The sequence below is a fragment of the Grus americana genome, chromosome 11, assembly GCF_028858705.1.
Source record: "Grus americana isolate bGruAme1 chromosome 11, bGruAme1.mat, whole genome shotgun sequence".
Lineage (NCBI taxonomy): Eukaryota > Metazoa > Chordata > Aves > Gruiformes > Gruidae > Grus > Grus americana.
In genome coordinates this window covers 22055184-22074746 of record NC_072862.1, presented here as the reverse complement: position 1 = coordinate 22074746, position 19563 = coordinate 22055184, and the positions used below count along the sequence as shown (strand labels likewise).

General features: G+C 37.0%; 1 protein-coding gene across 6 annotated transcripts in view; it reads left to right on the top strand.

Moving 5' to 3' along the window:
• Window positions 1–19563, top strand: part of RAF1 (Raf-1 proto-oncogene, serine/threonine kinase) — a 79756-nt gene that overhangs the window by 41700 nt on the left and 18493 nt on the right. For 3 of the 6 annotated variants that reach the window (XM_054837809.1, XM_054837811.1, XM_054837808.1), the window contains exons 2-8: window positions 4325–4380; window positions 12132–12347; window positions 13292–13404; window positions 14469–14571; window positions 16103–16260; window positions 17222–17320; window positions 18797–18950. In XM_054837809.1, coding sequence (XP_054693784.1) covers window positions 12141–12347; window positions 13292–13404; window positions 14469–14571; window positions 16103–16260; window positions 17222–17320; window positions 18797–18950 — 834 coding nt within the window. In that variant the 5' untranslated portion in view covers window positions 4325–4380; window positions 12132–12140. The remainder of the gene's footprint in view (window positions 1–4324; window positions 4381–12131; window positions 12348–13291; window positions 13405–14468; window positions 14572–16102; window positions 16261–17221; window positions 17321–18796; window positions 18951–19563) is intronic. The other 3 variants (XM_054837812.1, XM_054837813.1, XM_054837810.1) reach the window with 2 other exon arrangements.

Genomic DNA, 19563 nt, shown 5'->3' with positions numbered 1-19563 from the left:
AAGCAGAGTTAAATATGTTGATGATCATTCAGTTTTTCTTAGACTGAGGAGAAGATGATGTAGTAGTAACTGTGCAAGCTAAGTGACGTCCTGCTTTTTTATAGCTTTCTTTTCCCTACCTATCTCCCTCTTCAATAACTTTTGAAAGCTGTGTCTGATCAATACCAATCTGTAGGCATGAGGAGGCAGAAACCTGTTTGTGGTGTAGAAGATGGGAGGATACTGGTTTCCCTTGTACCTAATTAGAAAGCTAAGCAATTTCAGTCATCTGTAAGTCAATCTGCAGGCTAAGGAGCATTAATTTCTTCTAGCTAAACAACATTTCTGTCTCATTTTGATCACTGGTCTAGCAGTTTTAAATGCTCATATTGTGATGGTTATCTTTTTTGTGGAAACATGGAAAAAAGCCCATCTAGAGTTCAGGTGCTAGGGAGTGGTTCTTCCAGGGTGGTTGGAGCTGAGGGGCTGCCTTTGCAGAAACAGGCAAAAATGGGTTCATTGGAGGATGGCACATGCGTGGCTGTGAGAGAATGTAGTAAGTTAAGTAGCTTCCAGAGTTTTTTGCAGCCAAAAGAAACAACAAAGTGTGCAAGTCTCCAATTTTATGCTGACATTTAAGAAAAAATAAAACTGTATTCTGAATTACATCATTCATCTGTGTTAAATGCTTTAGAAGCAAGTATAAAGCTTACACAGGCAATAATAGCATGCCGAAACAAAGTGTTCGTGTCAGAGTGATACAGTGGATTGATTTCAGCTGAAAGTGAGTTCCAGAGCTTACTCTTAGATTTCTCAAACCTTTTAAGTTGACTGTGTAACTTGTTCACTGGCAATCAAGAGGTTATAAAAAGAGAGCCAGCTGATGTTGCAATCTAAGCACTGGCCATATAGTGGAAAGACTCTCCTTTGGCATGTTCGCTAGTGCTATTTTTACCTATTCCAGTAAGATCTGCCCTTGTGATGTTAAATTACAGGACAGTACCTGGAATTATTTTGTTTTACAGAAGTGCTGTATGCTCTGAAGAAAATGTCAATAAAATTATCAAGCAGATTGAGACTAAACTTGTCTTACATCTGCAAATATTTTTTTCTTCTGTCACCACAAGTAATACTGCTGCTGTAACTAAGATATTCTTTCACTTTTGTTTGCATATTTTATGTCTGGCAGAGGGTTTTTTTAAATTTTGGTTTCCTTTGTATATTGAGTGTTCTGTCTTTCTGAGTTTCTCATGTGGAGGCTTTAAATAGACAATGTGATTTTTAAAGACAGGGAATTAACAGTGTAGCCCAAGAATAAGTGTAGCGGGGGGTTTTGTCATAACTTCTAAAAAGCCCAGCTGGTTTTGATTAAATTTTAAGTTGATGATTCCTTCACACAATAGAAAATGAATTTAGTGGGTTTTTTTTCTGGGACTAGATTTTCAGCACTGCCAGTGACAGTACTGTTTCTACCAAACTGATTGTAGTGAAAACTGGAGGAAATAGCAAGAATGCCATAACAGTATAACACTGGGGTTCAGTTGTAGAAGTATCACATATGCAGATGTATAACCATCTGAATCACAGTGCTGAAATGTCTAACATTTGTGATTACCTAATCTTAAATACAGTATTTTCCAGGTGTATTTTCTAAAACAGTGTCTAGTTCAAAAGTGACTTGACAACACTGAAACACAAACCTATAATTTTAAAACTGTTTGTTTCAAACTCTTGTTCTGGCTGTTTGCGCAATTAGGTGTATATTTGTAGCAGTATTTTTTATTTTTTCAAAAGCAGTAGTTTGATACTGAAGTGTGATAAGTGATCAGCTTGTGCAAGTTCAGCATTCCCCTTACAGACCACCTGCTTCCCTTGCTCCTTCTCTTGCACTGTGGAGTGTCTCAGGTGGAAATCCTGCAAATAGGCAAACTTCCTCCAGTACAGAGTCGTTTTCTTCTCCCTTGGCTTTGCCATTGTCTTAGGTGAACAATTCTACTTCTCAGGTTTAATTGAATCTCACATCTGCAATAACAGCTGGTATTTTTGTCAACTCGCTTCTTAAACCCTCCTTGTCGCCAGTTCTGTTAGCAAATGTTCTTCCTGATTTTTGTTTTTAATGTGTCTGTTATCTGCCAAGGAAAAGACATGATTTTTACTCCCTTACAGCTATTTGGTTGCAGGTAGAAATATTGTACGTGCTGCTTCTTTAACCCGTCACACTTGTTTTGTGCTATGCCTTCTGTTCTTGATTTGTATACAAAATTTCTTTTTCTTCTGGCTGATTTTATGATAAAAATGCTTTAGGTTTTTAGCCTATAAAACCTCTACCCTTCCTCAGCAGTTTTCTCTCCTCTTTTTCATCTAGCATTATCCATCATACTGACTGAATTAATTTTCTCAAAGTTTGTCCAGACTTTTTTCAGCTCAGTTTTTAACTCTTGTTTTCCTCATGAACCGATCTTTACAGATTTCTTGACCTCTGAGCTGTAAATATGAGGATCACAGCTGTATCCTTGTTTTTATCAGTTTGCTAATGGTCAACCTAGCTACTTTTAAAAAACAAAACCCCAACACTTCCCTCTTATGCCCTCATGCCTATATTGGTTCCTGTGAGGATGTCTTTCTCTCATCCTCTGCTTATTCTTATGATGGTTTTGATCTTCCCTGGCTTTTTTCTGCTTCTGGCCCCCACGTACTTTCTGGTCACATCACTTTCTACACCTTATTCCTCAGTAATGTAATCTGTTAAAAATAAATAAACAAACAACATCTCCTCCACCTTGATTTAGTGTAGATTATTTCCTAAATATGTCATCATTGCTGGCTGGTTGTTTTCTGTTAGAACTAAAGATCTCAGATTTTTTTCTGATGTGTGAAAGACAGAATTCCTTCCTCCCTTTTCCCCAATCTTCCTGCTTATATTTTCCATGATGGAAACCATATTCACAATATTTTGTATGTCACATTCCTAAATCTTTGCTGTAGAGAGGTAAGCAAGTTAGTAAGCAGGGTGAATGTACAGTTCAGACTGTAAGTAGGTTTTAGTTTTAAGATTATTAAGTGGCTCAAGGTAGAGATCCCAAACCATTCTCCTGGTTTCTTGTTAGTCTTTGCAAGTTTGCTGTCTTGGGTAAAATCCTTGCAACTTTCTTTTTTTTCCTGTTCTATCCAGGAGAGAGGATACTTCTAACCAAAAGTGAGCTAGCAATATAAGATCTCTTCTTGATTTTTTTTTTATGTGTACTTTCTTGTATTTCGTATAAAAAAAGACTTGATGAAGCTGTGACTTTTCAGCCTGGAGAAGAGAAGGCTTTGGGGAGATCTTATCAATGTGTATAAATACGCTGATGGGAGGGAATGAAGAGGAGGACACCAGACTTCGCACTAGTGCCAAGTGACAGCACAAGGGGCCATGAGCACAAATTAAAACACATGAATCTCAATCTGAATATGAGAAAACACTTTTTTTTTTTTTTTTTTACTGTGTGGGTGGTCAAACACTGGAAGAGGTTGCACTGAGAGGCTGTGGAGTGTGTATTTGTGGAGGTGCTCAAACCCCAACTGAGGTGGTCCTGGGCAGCCTGCTGTAGCTGACCCTGCTTGAGCAGGGGTTTGAACTAAAATCTCAAGAGGTCCCTTCCAGCCTCAATGACTGTGTGACTGTGTTGCATCTTTCCCTTCTCTAATCAACTCTGCATGGGATTGTTCTAGGAATTGCTAATTAGGATGGGAACTTTGGGTAAGAAAGCATTTTACCATTTACTATCTAGTGAATATTTTTGTGTATTTGAATTACACTCTTTCTTTAACTAATCTGAGCTTCCAATCTTTTAATCAAGAAGCTTCCCAGCTTCCCTAGGCATTCTAGCTTTTACAGTTAATGCTTATATGCAAGACACAGATAGCCTTCAGAGGCTTAGCTTCTTACTGCTTTCTTTTTGTGTTGTTTGAGATCCAGGATTTCTAATAACATTTGTGAGTCAGCAAGGTGTTTCTGTGTGAAAGTAAGGAACTGATGTCTGAGAAGAAAGTATTCAACTCATACTTAATTTTTACTATTGTGAATTTTTAGCAGTAAGAAATTTTTATGGTGTTCTTGAATGAGATTATGTTGAACTGGGCTAGCTTTTGGTTGTCATGCAGTCTGGCCTTACACAGTGCGTCACATAACACTGAAATGTTGCATAAAATAATGAAAGGCCCTGAAAATTCCTTAACAGTAGAAGGATAAGTTAACTGTACTATTGATATAATTCACAAAATAATTTTTTAATCAATTTATGTTGTGCATGTGTTTGTCTACCAAAATAGTAAATATCTTCTGTTTTTGTGCTACCTTCCACAGATGATGTACTTCATCCTTTTGTCATAGGACTTCATTCGCTTAAAGGAAAACTAAAGGTATAACTACCTTTCTCTGGTTATCTTTCCCTTCCTCCTTACCCTGCCCCATTGTTTCTCCTGAGGTCCCTAGGTCTTTCCTGGGGGAAGAGAAGCTTACCACAGCCGAGCTCTGTGCTTGTACTCCTTCACTGCTTTTTGTTTTTTGAGAAATTCCACAAAATTTATGTGATGCCTGCAGTTGCTTCAGTGTTTTCTTTATCAGAAGTACATGTTTAACTTAAACTCCTACTTTACTCAGTCTACATGGATATTTACTTTGCAGGGGGAAAGCCCTTCCTCAGTTTAGAACTTTAGATCTTGATATTTGCCTGTCTTCCTCAAATAGTATTTGGCTTTCCACATAACTACAGATCTGTTGTGAAAAATCCAGACCTAATGTAAATCATGTCTGTGACATTATCTTAGAACTAGTGGTTGGGGCATTTTTTTGTTGTTTTTTTTTTCGTTTTTTCTTTTCTGAGATTGTACCTCTGAAACAAAAAGTCTGTTACAGCACTTTGTTAAATAAATAAACCCCCACCCAAACCAGAACTGTAATTTCATGGATGTATTTAGTAAGATAATGTGAGATAGAGTTAAAATGAAGCATAATATATTTTTGGAGGCAATCAAGACAGTAAAAGTTTGACATAGTCTAAGTAATTTTGCTTGTATACAGTCTGTAATTTCTAATTCCATTCAGTTTTTATTTGCCATTTTATGCAGGCTACTTTTCAAATACCAGTGCATAACAAACAACAAAATAAAGTCAGTAGAGCTGTCCAGTCAGTTTGTAACTAAAATACTCAAGTAGTGTCATGTTAGATTTGGTTCATATTGCAGAAACATATGTTCAAGTATTCCCAGGTGCACTTCATTATAAAATAAAAGGGAGAATCATCTGTTCTATCTTCTCACAGAAAAATATCTCAAGGCCCCTTCCAAGCCTTTCTTAGTGCTATTGCTCCTATTCCCTGCTCCAGCCCCTGCCCTGATCTGTACATTGTGTCCATGCCCAGACTCTTAGAATTGCAGAATTGACCTCCTGGTGCCACTGCTGGTTCTGGCACAGAGCCCACATTTAGTAAACTAGATTTATTAGTTTAAAGCTGCCCCGAGTGAATGCAGAGAACACCTAACTCTTGAATTAGCTGGATCACTGCATCCTATTCCAACTGTACAGATAATCTAGATTATCTGGTATTTTGCAATGGTATTTTAACAGTAACTGGTATATCTGAACTGTAGAGTTAGCTTGCGTAACTTGCAGCTCCCAGCAGTTACTTGAATAGCCTAATCTCAGACTGTCTTCAGCAAAACTGAGGTTGGTTTAAAGACTGGTGTATGTTCTTGGTGGTGGTGTCCTCACTGTCACTTCGTTTACTCCATGCAACTGAGGGAGGACAGAGCCAGCAATTCTTTGTGCTGAGATTCTCAGTCACTTTTGTTTAATCCTTGAAAACTTGTGTGGGAAGGGCATTTAGTGGATTGCTGACATTTGAGTAACTTTTTTATCCTTGCTGTAAAGTGGATGAGTTCCAGGCAACTGTAAACACAGTTTGGAGCTTTCATCCGTACTTGAAACAATTCAAGCATGAGCAAGTTCAGAATGCAAATAGACACATGTCTGAGAATGTATGTACAATTGATAGACTTCAGGGAAAAAATGCTTGTCCGAAATGTCTTGCCTGTGTAATGTCAATACACATGTAAACTCATAGCCCCACTTCTGCAATGCAAGGTCCGCTTTAAAGATCTATCTTTGTAAATCTTTCTTTGGAGGATTCTGCTGTGAAGAATTTAATGTGATGGTGAAGACACAACAAGTCTCAGCATGAAAGAGTGTCATAAAATGTGATTCTGATACAGATATAAGAAAGCAGTGTTCAATATGCTTTTTCTTTCTAGTTATGCATTCAAATTTACCATTTTAAACAATTAACATCACTTCAGCTTTAGTTAACATAATGTTAAGAGAACACATTTAAAATATTGAGTGACCACCTCTCAGTATTTATTAATTGATCATAAGATAAAAATTAGAAATTATTATACTAAAAAAAGTGGAGGTTTTATTCCATGACATAGAGCTCTGGTGTTTTGTTAGCAAAACTCATACAAAAGGTATGTGCAAAATTTGTACTTTCCTTCCTTGCCTTTTCCTTTCATAGCTGTTTTAATAGCAATTTTATAAACTTTTTTTGTGAATCTATGTAAGTTCATCAGCAGTACTTAACTAAAATTTAAAAATGTTCTGATAGAGTGCTTGGAAACACCTTGCTTGCTGCATTTTTCTTCTTACCTGGGATTGCATTTTTGCTTTGGGAAAGGGAAGAATTTGGATTCTATATCCCCTTGTGCTCTTTTAGATACAAGAAGAGTGTTCAGTGCTTCTGTTTCTCTAATGAAGGAATTCCGGTTTTGTGGGGAAACTTATGGAGCTACACTTCTGAACTTGATAGTCACCTGTTTCTTTCCACATGAAATTTCTGACCTGGGAATGATCTGTGTGGAAAGGACAAACCAGATAGATCTTCCTAAAAATTGGTTAGGAAAACTAGCCTGGAGCTGTTCTTATCAACAGAGGAGAGCAGGTACGGAGCAGACAAGGAACTGATAGTTTTGGTGACAAATACCTACTACCCAGAGCCCAAAATACAGCCTAGTACAGCCAAGCAGTATGACTTGATTTATGCTTACTAACCAAAGTTTTACTCTGAAAGCTACTCTTAAATACAGAATCTTACAAAGGATTAATCAATCTGAAAGCGTGCCAGACTGAGAGTTGTGTTCCTTGTGCCTTCCCTACTGTAGAGCCCAATTGTTGGAAAACCAATGTTATTTTTTTCCTTAAATACTTTGAAGTTACATGAGCAGCAAAGTGGCTGAAGTAGTAACTAAGAAATGAATGGTTCAGGGAAATAGAGAAAAAGGTGAGAAACGATACTTTCAAGATCAGAACAACTGAGACAAAAATTATATGTAATCTTTCAGTGTTGGTTTCTGTGTTTGGTTTTGTGGTTTGTTTTTTTTCCCCTGAACAATAACATTTCCTCCTATTAATTTTAATTTTTTTTTCCCCAGTTTTATTAGGGGGGAATTTGCTATTTGGGATCTATCTCAAAATGAAGGACATTTGAAGGGAAAACCCCAGCCTTATAGATGTATGAGAAATCTGCTTGGGTTGTTAGACTGATCCTAATTCATGCCCTGCATTTATGTTTACGTTGATCACAGTTTTATTTATTAGATTAGGAATGGGTCTGTATTTATTTTCTATTGCTATGAAAAGCTACTTTTAAAAAATAATGCTATATATCACAACAGATACTTGTTTGATGTGGGTTTCTTTTTTTTTTGTTTCCCCAGACAACTGGTCACCCATGCAATATTAAATCAATTGAGAATTACTGTATAGGAGGGAAACTGAGAAAAGACCACAGTTAAATGTATTATTGATCTTTTTGTGTGTGAGATGAAAACTTATAAGCAACTTTTAAAGCTTGTATTTTCTAACAAAAGTGTTCATTTTGAAATGGATTCTGGGGTTTTTTCTGTGGTGTTTTGCCTTTGTGTATGTATTTCATTAAACATGAGTGTGATTAAATTGTTCATGTGGATAAAAATGACAGCATGTGTGTGTTGGGAGGGAGAACTGTATTTACATTTTCTTTAAAAGCTTTTGGTGTTTGTTTAAGAAATAAAGGAAAGGGCAAGGCACCTAAATGCTGTACTGAGAGGAGTTTAGCTTTATATCCTGCAAACTTTCAGGCTTTGTCATTACCAGTTTCAGCATTCCTTATGGAGATAGACTGAAATTTTTAATAGTTCAGACTAAACACTTTTTGCTAGTTGTGGAGAAAGTTAAAGTAACTTAAAGTATCTTCTGGATATGAATGAATGATATGAGTGTATGATCTGAGCGGATATGAGTGAATGATCTCTAGGAATTTGTTACTGGCAGGTATGCACATTGCATAGCTATGTTGTGCATTTGGTTTTAATGTTTGTTCAAATGACTAACTATCAAAATCTGTAATCTATGCAAAAAGTACTAATTAAAAGTGCAGTCTTGGTCACAATGTGCAATATACCTGTGGGAGGTGGAGGAATAGTATGAGGGTTTTTTTTTTTCTGCTCAAATTTACCTTAGATATGAGGAAGAAATTCTTCCCTGTGAGGGTGCTGAGGCCCTGGCACAGGTTGCCCAGAGAAGCTGTGGCTGCCCCGGCTCCCTGGCAGTGTTCAAGGCCAGGTTGGATGGGGCTTTGGGCAACCTGGGCTGGTGGAGGGTGGAACTAGATGGGCTTTAAGGTCCCTTCCAACCCAAACCAGTCTGTGATTCTATGAGATATCATGTCTGTTGTCTTCTGCTGTTGTGCTTGCTTCTTTGTTCAGTGTACCAACTAGAAATCATGTGTGTATGTGCAATATTATGTTGTGAGATTACTTTTTTTTTTTTTTGGTCAGTTCAAAGCTGATCAAGTAGTTGCCATGCTAATTCTCTTACCTTGTATCTATGTATGCAGCGAGCAGTTTGAGTTCAAAGTGAATGTTTTCGTATATATTCGTATAATATTTTTTTACACTAGCTTGCTTTACACTTGAGGGCAGGGAAAAGGTGTAAATCATTCCTAAATTACTTCTTAGGAAGCAGTTTTCACGACTGTCTGTATTCTTCCATGATAATCCCACATGAGGGTTGACTCTGAACAGTTGCAAAAGTCAGCAGCAGGACAGTTGATTATAGCTGTTTCTTCAACAAGCCCCAACTTACCAACTGCATGCCCTTGTACCATGGATGCCGAGAGCGGGTTTAGCAACTTTTCCTCACGGATTCCTGTCTCTCCCCAGGAAACTGCAAGTAACTTTTAAACTTCCCTTTCTTCTCCCCTACCCCTCTACCCTCAGACCACTTGCAGGTTTTTGTCCACTCCAGGCCAGATCTGAGCCAAGTTCTCATCTTCTCCCTTCATTGGTGGCTCCTTGAAGTGTGTGAGTAAAACCCATAGCCTTCAGTTTAGGCAGGCAAGAGAGCTAAGGATGGCATGTTTTAAATTTGCCTGCTGAGATGAGCAGGTACTTTCATTTTATAGAAAAAGAACTCTCAACATCTGTGAGTGAACCCAAGCTGCCAGGGACAACAGTCATCAGCTGCAGCCAAAAAGATGGCAAAAATGCACTGGTGAAGCGTGGTGGCAAGAGAGAGCAGGGCGTTGCTGGAAGAGAGAATTATGCTAAACAGAGAGAGTCCTGGGAATATCTAGTACTTATTTGAGGCAAAGATCCTAGGAAAGAGAAGGATGCAAATGCATAATCAAAGATTCAGCTGACACTTGCACAGCGGTTGCTGTCTTTATGTTTTTCTGACTGTGCGTACAGCAACCTCAAAATGTGTTTCTGTGGTCTTCTCTAGTAGGCTGTTCTACAATACGTAGTAGGCCTTTCCCATTCAGGCAAGAGAACACTGTTAGAGGAGGGAAGTACCTTTTTTGGTATGAAACTTAGCTTTTGTCAAGGTGCAAGTTTGAATTTTTTTGTCATTTCCTGTTTTCTCTTGAATTTTTCAGGAAATATTGGCAGCATGTCAAAATATTAAATATAAAGGCTGTAACATTAGGGTGTTGTCACCTTACGTCAGCAGTGATTTTACATCAAATGTAAGACTGTTATCATTTATGTGCCGTAGATTTAAAAAAAATAATTTCAAGTGTCAGAATCCTATTAAATTTTGATTGGGTATTGAGTTTTAAATCTCACTGATGTTTAAATATTTTGAACCTTTGAGCAACTGGACCTGCACAGCTGATGGCATTGATGCAAGAATGACGACGATTGGCAGGAGGGAAGGAGAGGATATGTATGTTGTCAGTGTGTATGTTGTCAGTGAAAGAAATGTTCATGAACTGACCAAAAGATCCCTTTGTAGCAGAGAGTGTAAGAGCCCTAGAGTTGTTCTGCTCCAGAGTTTGCAGGCGATGTTAGGTGTGTCATATAAACCAAAACTTTTTCTTTAAGTTTGTTGTTACATGTTTCCTTTCTAGCTGCTAGTCAGATCTGGGTTTAGGTCTGTAGCCCTGTTAAGTACTTCAGATCTAGCTCAGGCTTTGCGGAGTTGTGCTGCGAGTGAAAACACTCTGAAATTCAAAGTTTATCCTTCTGGGCATCCCAAAATCTTTTTTTTTCTGTGAATTCCATTACTTTACCTCTTCAGCTGTAACAAACACTGGTGTCTTTTCTCTGACATAACTATGTGAATGTTTGGGATAAGAGGAGCTCTTCTTTTTTTTTTTTTTTTTTTTTTTTTTTTTTTTGGCATGGGTGCTACACAAAAGGGCACGAGGAGATGAATTGGAGGATTCAAATAATTTGCAACAAAGGACCACACGTTAAATGAGACTTTAATAGATGCTGATAGAAGTTCAGAAAGGAGTGTTTGGTATTATGTACTGAATTAAGTTGTTAGTGATTTCAGGGGGAAAATGTAGGTCTTTCACTGTAAGTCTTTCCTGTACCATAAGGGGACGAAATTAGCATGGCTTGGAAGACCTTTATTTTGGCATTTCCTGACTGATTTGCTATTTGACTTTGCAGCTTTAATATGACTTTCTTTACCTTTCGTAGAGGTGATCAGGAATATAGGTGGTGCACACAACCACTGGAGATTAATTTGGAAACTACTAACATGGCGAAAGATATGCACTTGCACCGTGTAGTTCTGAATATCAGTTTCTCAGATGTTCATAGAAGGATGCAGTTTTATGGAGGAAATAAATTCCTGTGCTTATTTTCACTGTTGTCTTTTTTTTTTTCTTTTTGAAAGCTTGGTAATAAATCTGGCTACTTGGAAATTTACCAAGGAGTACATTTCACTGTTAAAACTGTTTCAGACTTTGTTTTTGCTTAGTTTTGAATGTTACATTTATAGTATAGTTTGGAGTTCAAGCTGCATTGAAGTTGTGATAGCTGGGGTAAAAAAAAAACCTTTATCTTTGTCCCTGAGTGTGCAAAAATAGTGCTGTGTGCCGATTTGGAAGTATGCAGGGGATTGTTTATGTCCCTGCACTGGGAGAGGTTTATGCTGAAATACTACTGAGTGTAGTGTGTGTGGAGTTTTAGAATTATTTTTTTTTCTGTTTCATACTATGTAAATTGTGGTACTATTAAAATGTTATGTATTTTGTTGTATACTAACAGTATTGAACTTGCTACCCTTTAAAAAACAAACAAAACCAAACAAAAAACCAACATCCCCCAAAGAAAACCAAACCAAAGCCCCCAAATCACTGATAAAAATAGAATTTCTTCAAGGAATGCTTTTTTATTATAATTCCTATTGGGCCTCTTTTTCTTAACAGTCCAGTCTGTGCTAACGCTTGCATGCCATATCTGGCTTACAGAACTATTCTTTTGGCCTGCAGCTAGCATCTAGCCATGTTTCTGAAGACCCCTCAGACATTGATTATCTTAACTAATATGATGGTAAACTGCTTCTGTGGTGCCAGAGATGCAGTGAGAGGAATTACGCATATATTCCTGATCATCTGTTTATGTGCAGAAAGCCAAATGCGTTCAAGAGTCAGGCTAATTTTGCAGATGTGGGTGAACTGTACCATGCATGTGTAGGTTGATCATGTCACGAGGGAGAACGCAGTGCAGTTTTCAGATGCTTTCAAAAGAGGCTGTGAGGTTTGTTGTCTCGAGAGAGTACCACTTTATAGCGAAGGATATTGTAATTTTCCCTGACTCTCTCAATTTTTGCTTCTTAGACCGCATCAATGGAGCACATTCAGGGAGCTTGGAAGACTATCAGTAATGGTTTTGGACTCAAGGATTCTGTCTTTGATGGCCCAAACTGTGTTTCACCTACTATTGTCCAGCAGTTTGGTTATCAACGCCGAGCATCTGATGATGGCAAAATATCAGATACTTCCAAAACTAGTAATACTATTCGTGTTTTCTTGCCCAACAAGCAGCGCACGGTGGTAAGTCTACATTACCTTTATGTGAGAAATGTACTGTTCTCATTGCTAACACCATGACGTGAATCTGGCAAGAGAAATGCTAAGCTTCACAAAAGGTCTTATTGTGATTAAGCGTGTTGTCATCAGTTTGCTAATTCTAGAGGACAGATTTTGAAAGCAGTGTTATCTGTATTTTGAGAACCTGTATTTCTCTACCTCACTGCTGCATTTTTCCAATATACATGAGCAAGATACTTTGCTTACCTATTTAACATTAGAAGACAGTAGTTGGCTGACCTAAACAATGATGCCTGTGCGAAGTAAAACATGTAATCCTTTGTTACCATTTTCTTCACCTGAATGCCCACAGTGAAGTATGGTAGTTAAAGCTGAAGTGAAACTTCTTGAGGGAACGCTTCTATTAGGTTTCTTGGAACCGAGTGTACTAATCATAGTCTTAGGTGAAGTTCCCTGAAATCTACATTAAGCCTTTTTCTATACTTAAGGTAACTCCATTTGACTGCATTTCTAATACTTTTACAAGCTACGTACTTATATGAGTACTGTGTAAAATCCTGTTTTGTTGAAACTTAGTAATTGTAAGAAATTGAAAAGTTACAAAATGACTTCAAACCTTCCTTTGCATAAGTATGCAATAGTTACATATATGGCAGAAAATGTGCCTGCCTGACAGGTTGGCTGAACATGCAGTGAGTTAAATTGGAAGGCACAGCAATCTGTCGTTACATCATACAAGTAATTTTTATTTATCTATTTATTAACTTCAAAAGTGAACAGCTGTGCAGTTTTACTGGAACTTCTAAAGAAAAGGAGAAAAAAAACCATGACACCTTCTTCCTCCCTCCCCAAAAAACCCACAACCAACCCAACCAAACCCCCAAACCCACTTTAAACAGATTCTGCAATCACTGACTGATTTTTTTTTTTTTTCCCTTTGGTTACAGGTAAATGTGCGAAATGGGATGACCTTACATGACTGTCTTATGAAGGCACTTAAAGTAAGAGGTCTGCAGCCAGAATGCTGTGCGGTTTTTCGACTTCTTACTGAACCAAAAGGGTAAGAGTCTGGAATGTTCTATGTGAAACTTTCAACTAGAGAATGTAAAAATCTTAGTTTTAGAATAGCAGCAATAGTGCTGTCTTCCTCTCTCTTGCTAGCTTCTTTTAAAAGCACAATTTGATTGTGAACACTTCCCTGTTGCATTCTTTACCCTCCTCTAGAGCAACTCCTTCAGCTTCCTGGGTATTAAAAAATTCATTTTTCTTTTAAAGCTAAATATTAAAAATGCACTAAATTGAGGGGTACACTCAAGTGCTTGTAGCATCTTACAGAGGTTTTTGTCATACTCTAGATAAAATGGTGTGATATGCTTGCATATTTGAGGTACATTTCTCCTCTGTGTTTCTAGTTGGTAAACTTCAGTGCTAGTGATTCTTAGCCAACTTAAGTGAGCGAGGCTCTGTGTGCTTGGTTTTAAGGCTCTGCATTCCTCTACAACTTTTCAATGTTTGGATTTAAATCTCACTTCAGATATTCCTTATTTTTTGTAGGACCGGGGATGCTGCTATTAAATACCAAATGATTCTTTTACAAGCTGAGGGAGTGAAGGTATCTCATGGAGTTAATACATTTAACTTCACACCTCGTAAGGCTTGAGCTTAATGCTCTATTAAGCCTCAATTGTGAGGCAGTCATTTGTGGGTTTACATCTCTGTGTAACTGAGTCCATTCTGGGGTCACCAGTAACTTCAGTGCTGAAGCACATAATATGGCTTTCATGTCACTAAGTCTGCCATTCATAATTTCTTATGTTTTGTTTATAAAGGTATTTCTATGACTCCTTTACAGCTTCTAGGTTTCTTATTTCAAATAATCTATATATCTCAATGACTTACACATTAAAAAATAAACAGAAAAAGAGGTGAATTGCTATGTTTTCAAAGTTGCTTCTAATTTTTCAAGTGAAAGACACTGAAATATAGCTCACTATAAGAGGTTAGCCACGCTTTTTTGTGTTTGTTTTCAGTTTACGCAAGGAAACTCACGAAGCATAGATCATTGATTAGGCGAATTCTTACTTCCTAAGTAATTTTGTTGTCCTTGTTTTCTCTTTCTTTCAGAAAAAAAGTACGTTTGGATTGGAACACAGATGCTGCCTCCTTGATTGGAGAGGAACTACAAGTGGACTTCCTTGATCATGTTCCACTCACTACACACAATTTTGTAAGCTTTTCCTCTTCTGTATTTTGATGTAAATTGAACTACATATTCAGTCAAAGAATTTTTTAGGCATTAGGTACCTTTTGGCTTTCTAAACACAAGGGGAGATTTCAGAAGTGATTGTTTGATTCCTTCACCCTTACTCCCCACAAATTAGATTGGCTAAATATTGATTTGCAATGAAATGCCAGAATTCTGTTTACGTTAAGAGACTCCTAGGTGTCAGAGACTTTAAAAGCTCACATTATGCATGTTCTTCAAAGGTCTGATGATTGCCATTTTTATTTTATATAAATATATATTTCTCTAATTGTCATATTAAGATATCATGTCTTTAAAGTCCAGAACTGGGAGATAACTTGCATTTTCAGTCTCTGGCTCATCAGTCAAAAAAGGCCGGATAATTTTGGCAGCTTTATTGGACTGTTGGTAATTGTGCTGAATGTACAGGGGTGCTGTTAATTCTGCAAGGTCATGACGTTGTTTTGAGAGGTAATGCTGGCTTGTAATTTGACAGAGTGATTGGAGGGGGGATGAAAGACTTAAGATTTGTGATTTCTTCTCAAAAATGGATTATTGGCTCAGTATAGAGCAAATAAATAGAGCTTGTTTGGGTTTTTTGTTTGTTTGTTTTACAAAGAGATAATGCCCAACTCTAACAGTTTTACCTTGCATTATTTTGTTCTCCCTGGGAAGGAACTCTATTCCTATATTCTAGCCTTTTTGTTGTTTTGTCCCAGAAATATATTGTGCCAAGTGGCAAAACTAAAGGATTATTACTTACATCCATTAGAAAGGTTAGACGTGATTTACAAAAACTGAAAGTAGCTTTGCTTCTACTTTACATTTTTAGAAAACTGCAAATAAAATTGTCTGCAGTTGGTCACCAGAAAACTCATGTTTTTCTCCAGATTTGGAAGAAGCTCAAACTTTGAGCCTTCCTTCGCAGTGTGCTCTGGAGGAAGAAACCCTTTGGTTCTTTTTAATCTTTTTTTCATATTTCAGAAGCTTTAAAAAAAAATGTTAGATGCCATTTAAGAGAGTAGGATTTCCTCAAACTATTTTATTTATTTATTTATTTATAATTTATTTCTTATGCAAGGGATATTGGCTAGTCATGAACACACAACAAGCGTTTTGACTAATAAAAAAATAATGTGGTGGTTCTTACGATCTGATCCTCCTTCACCTCCTTGGTTATACTAAGAACAAACAAAAAAGCCAACTCTGGGCCCACCCAGCTCTGTCACCTTACTGAGCACAAAACGGTGCTTTTGAATTTGATGGAACACTTTTTCCTTTTTTCTTTTTTTCTTCTGAAATAATCAGGTAAACAAAGCCCTAAATGTTTGTAAGCTTTCCAGGTTTCCAGCCAAACTGGAAATATATTCAATAATGGTTTTAAGTTCAGTAGCACTTTGAGGGCACTGATAACATTTTAACATGGTATTTATTTATGTTAAGCTCTGAAGATGTTAATCGGTTAATGAAGAGAAGCTAGTAGCTTGGATTAATCATTTAATGTGTTTTCTAGGCTCGGAAGACATTTCTAAAGCTTGCTTTCTGTGACATCTGCCAGAAGTTCCTGCTAAATGGGTTTCGGTGTCAGACATGTGGTTATAAATTCCACGAACACTGCAGCACTAAAGTTCCAACCATGTGTGTTGACTGGAGCAATATCAGGCAACTCTTGTAAGGACTGCTCCTTTTTAATAGCAACAGTAATACTCTGTGACAGACAAGCATCATTTTTTTTAATCTCTTATCATAGAGATAAATTTGGATTGTTGGGAAGTGTGGTCATTTTCATCAGTATACAGAACTTGTGGATTGATTTCATAAAACAGCCAGCAATGATTGTCTGTTCCCAGGTGAAGAAGGCCGTTTACATTAAATGCATTTTCTTCTTGTTGTAAATTTTAATATTCTGGGACAAGCAAACAAATGTCTTGAACAGGCAGTTGCTATAATTACTTTCAATAGAGTAATAGTAATTCCTCTCGCATAACACTTTTGTTAGAAGGAAAACAGGTTATGATTCAGTTGGGTTTTAGCTGTTGGAAGCATGAGTGTTCAGAACTACCACAATTTTTGACACCCTGTTGAAAATGCATGGAATCGTGAGAAAACTGATGAAGGATAGTACTTTCCTAATATTGATTAGAAAAAGTTGAAAACCGTTATGTTACAAGAAGTCCTTTTATGCAAAAGTGTTAAAAGCTATAATTGATTTTATGTCTCTGACCTACTGATTGTATTTTTTTGTAACTAAACTTGATTGTATAGTTATGCATTTTCTTATACTGACTAGTTGTTAGGGTGTAGGATGACTTGTGCCACTTAGTGCTAACTGGGTTTAATAGAACCTAAAAAATTTGGTGTCAAATACCTTTTCAGGAAAATCTGAAGTCTGATGTAAAAGGATTTGTATCTTAAGTTTAGAAAGAGCACATGGAAATTTTCTTTGGGAGTCTGAAGACATAGTTTTTAGTCGTACCATACACAGAAGAAAAATATTATGTAAAGATAGGAATGTGTTCATGAGGTTAATTATGCTGGAAAGAAACAGCCCTTTAAATTTTCAGCTATAAAGAGCATTGTACAGGAGGTAGTGTAGCAGTTGAAATTGTAATTGTTTTTGTTGATATTTCAGATTGTTCCCAAATTCAAATATCAGTGACAGTGGTGTCCCTGCACTACCTCCCTTGACAATGAGACGGATGCGGGAGTCTGTCTCCCGGATACCTGTTAGGTAAGCTAGTATTTCCTGTCATTTCTGGTTTGGGAAATACAGTTGTTTAAAACCAAAACAAAAAAACCAAAACAAAAAACAAAACACCCCCAGCTCCTCAAAAATAGAACGATCTAATAGAAGGTTGGGATAAACGTGCAAGAAGGCAACACCACTTCATCATAGATAATATGTAGTGTCCTTTCTTTTTCTTAGGTTCAAGCAAAACATTGATTTGGGATTTTATATTTTTAATTTTAGTCTTAAGATTTTAAGGGAGGGTATTAAAGGTTTTCTGGAGACCTTTGTTTTCCTGCCTATGAAAATTCAAGGCTCCCTTTGATATTTTTGTGAATTAATCTTATTTTATCTGGTCAGGTAGTATACATGTAAGGTTGTGCGACTTGTTTTGCATGACTTGCATACGTAAACTAAAATAACGTTCTAATGTTTTGATGACAGATAAGAGTTTAAAGAGATAACAGTGGAAACTGAAAATATGCTCCTCTTAAAGAAAATTGTGAGACCTAAATAGAACGTTCCTGTAGTTTTAAATGCTAGAATAAAAATTGCTTTCCTTTCAAAGGGGCCTGTCTTCTGATCCTAATTTGTGCCTGTATTCTTTTCCTTGAAATTCTAGAGGCTGAAGAGGGCAGGCCACCTTTTGTTTTTTCTACATCCCTCTGAAAAATCTTGGCCTATTCAGGAATGAGGCACAGAGCACGTAGCTGACTTGCAAATGGTTCTATTTATTCATTCATTTATTTATTTTAGTGGGAACTGCATCAGGAATTGATCTTCTGTTCTCTTTGCCATCTTATTCTATTTCCAGTGTTGTTGGACAATGACTCATTAACGTGATAGTTTTTTAAGCTTTTTGTGAAGGCTGGCTGATTTCAGTTAGGATACTTGTGTGATTTGGGATAAATAAGGTTTGAGTGACCTAGCTGTGATTTATAACTCTTTGTTGAACTGGATTTTAGTGTTGGCCTCCTTTTAACTGGCATTGGGTTTCATGACTTCCTTGCTGGCTGTTCTCTGCGAACCATTGAACAGTCTTGCAAACCTTTACAAATTTGGGGCTTAGCAATAAAAGTAGCTCTTAAGCTAAGCATTTAACAGGGTTGAAATGAGCAGTTTGTTTAAATTTCGCAGACCTGAATTAATCCAGCAGAGCCTATATTTTATCAGTATATTAAATGTGATTTGATGGGGATTGAGGTGAACTGTGGCAAAATTTATAATGGCAGAAAGAGATGTTATACACACTAGATAAGTATGTGAGCTGACAAGACCTTCAGGTTTTTTATTTCCTAAGTTAAACTGGGAATGATTCAGCTGACCAAATAGTCTAGTTAGTGTGTAAGTCCCAACTTTTTCTCTGCTTAGAATTCTGTGTATATTGCTTTTGGACTGGTTACATTGAACAGTATTTTCAATTGCTAGAGATGAAAAAATAACCACAACTTTCACTTTCTGTCTCTCTTTCCTTCTCAGTTCCCAGCACAGGTATTCTACACCTCATGCCTTCACATTCAACACGTCAAATCCTTCCTCTGAGGGCTCTCTATCCCAAAGACAACGATCTACATCCACACCAAATGTCCATATGGTTAGCACTACAATGCCTGTAGACAGTCGGATAATTGAGGTAATATTGGTAGAGAGGGAATAGCTTAAAGTTAAACTAAAATTGTGACTGGCCATCTAATAGTCAGTTGTTTTTTCTTCTTTGCTTTCTGTCATTTGCTTACTGTTTACCTTAGTTGGCCGAGTGATGAAGAATATAGGTGACACATTGGCATAGAAAGTTAATAGTTCATTCTTGCAGTCTTAATCAACTTTGAAGTTCTAGGTAGATTTTTGATGTCTGTAAAGATGTGGAGGAGCTTAACAATCAAGTTTCACAGATCTGAAAAGAAAATAAGCTCGGTTTTGCTGAAGAAATACTAAAAATATTCTTTCAGACTTAAAAAATCTGGATTTGTTGTGGGGCTGGTATTTATTTCACATCAGACTACAGGTACTGTAAGTCTGGATGTAGTTATCAGAGTTGGAATACTGAAGTCAAAGCTTATTGGCAATATGTTTTCTATTATACCTGTACAGAATTAACAGCAATTCTGGGCTTGTGTGCTAAAGCCATCTCTATCTGAGAATATTTCTGCTGTTAGTTGCTTTCAAGCACTTTTTTCTTTTTTTTTTCCCTCTTTTTTTTTCCCCTGTACCTTAGACTGGCAGTAATAAGAGACAACTCTCTGAAG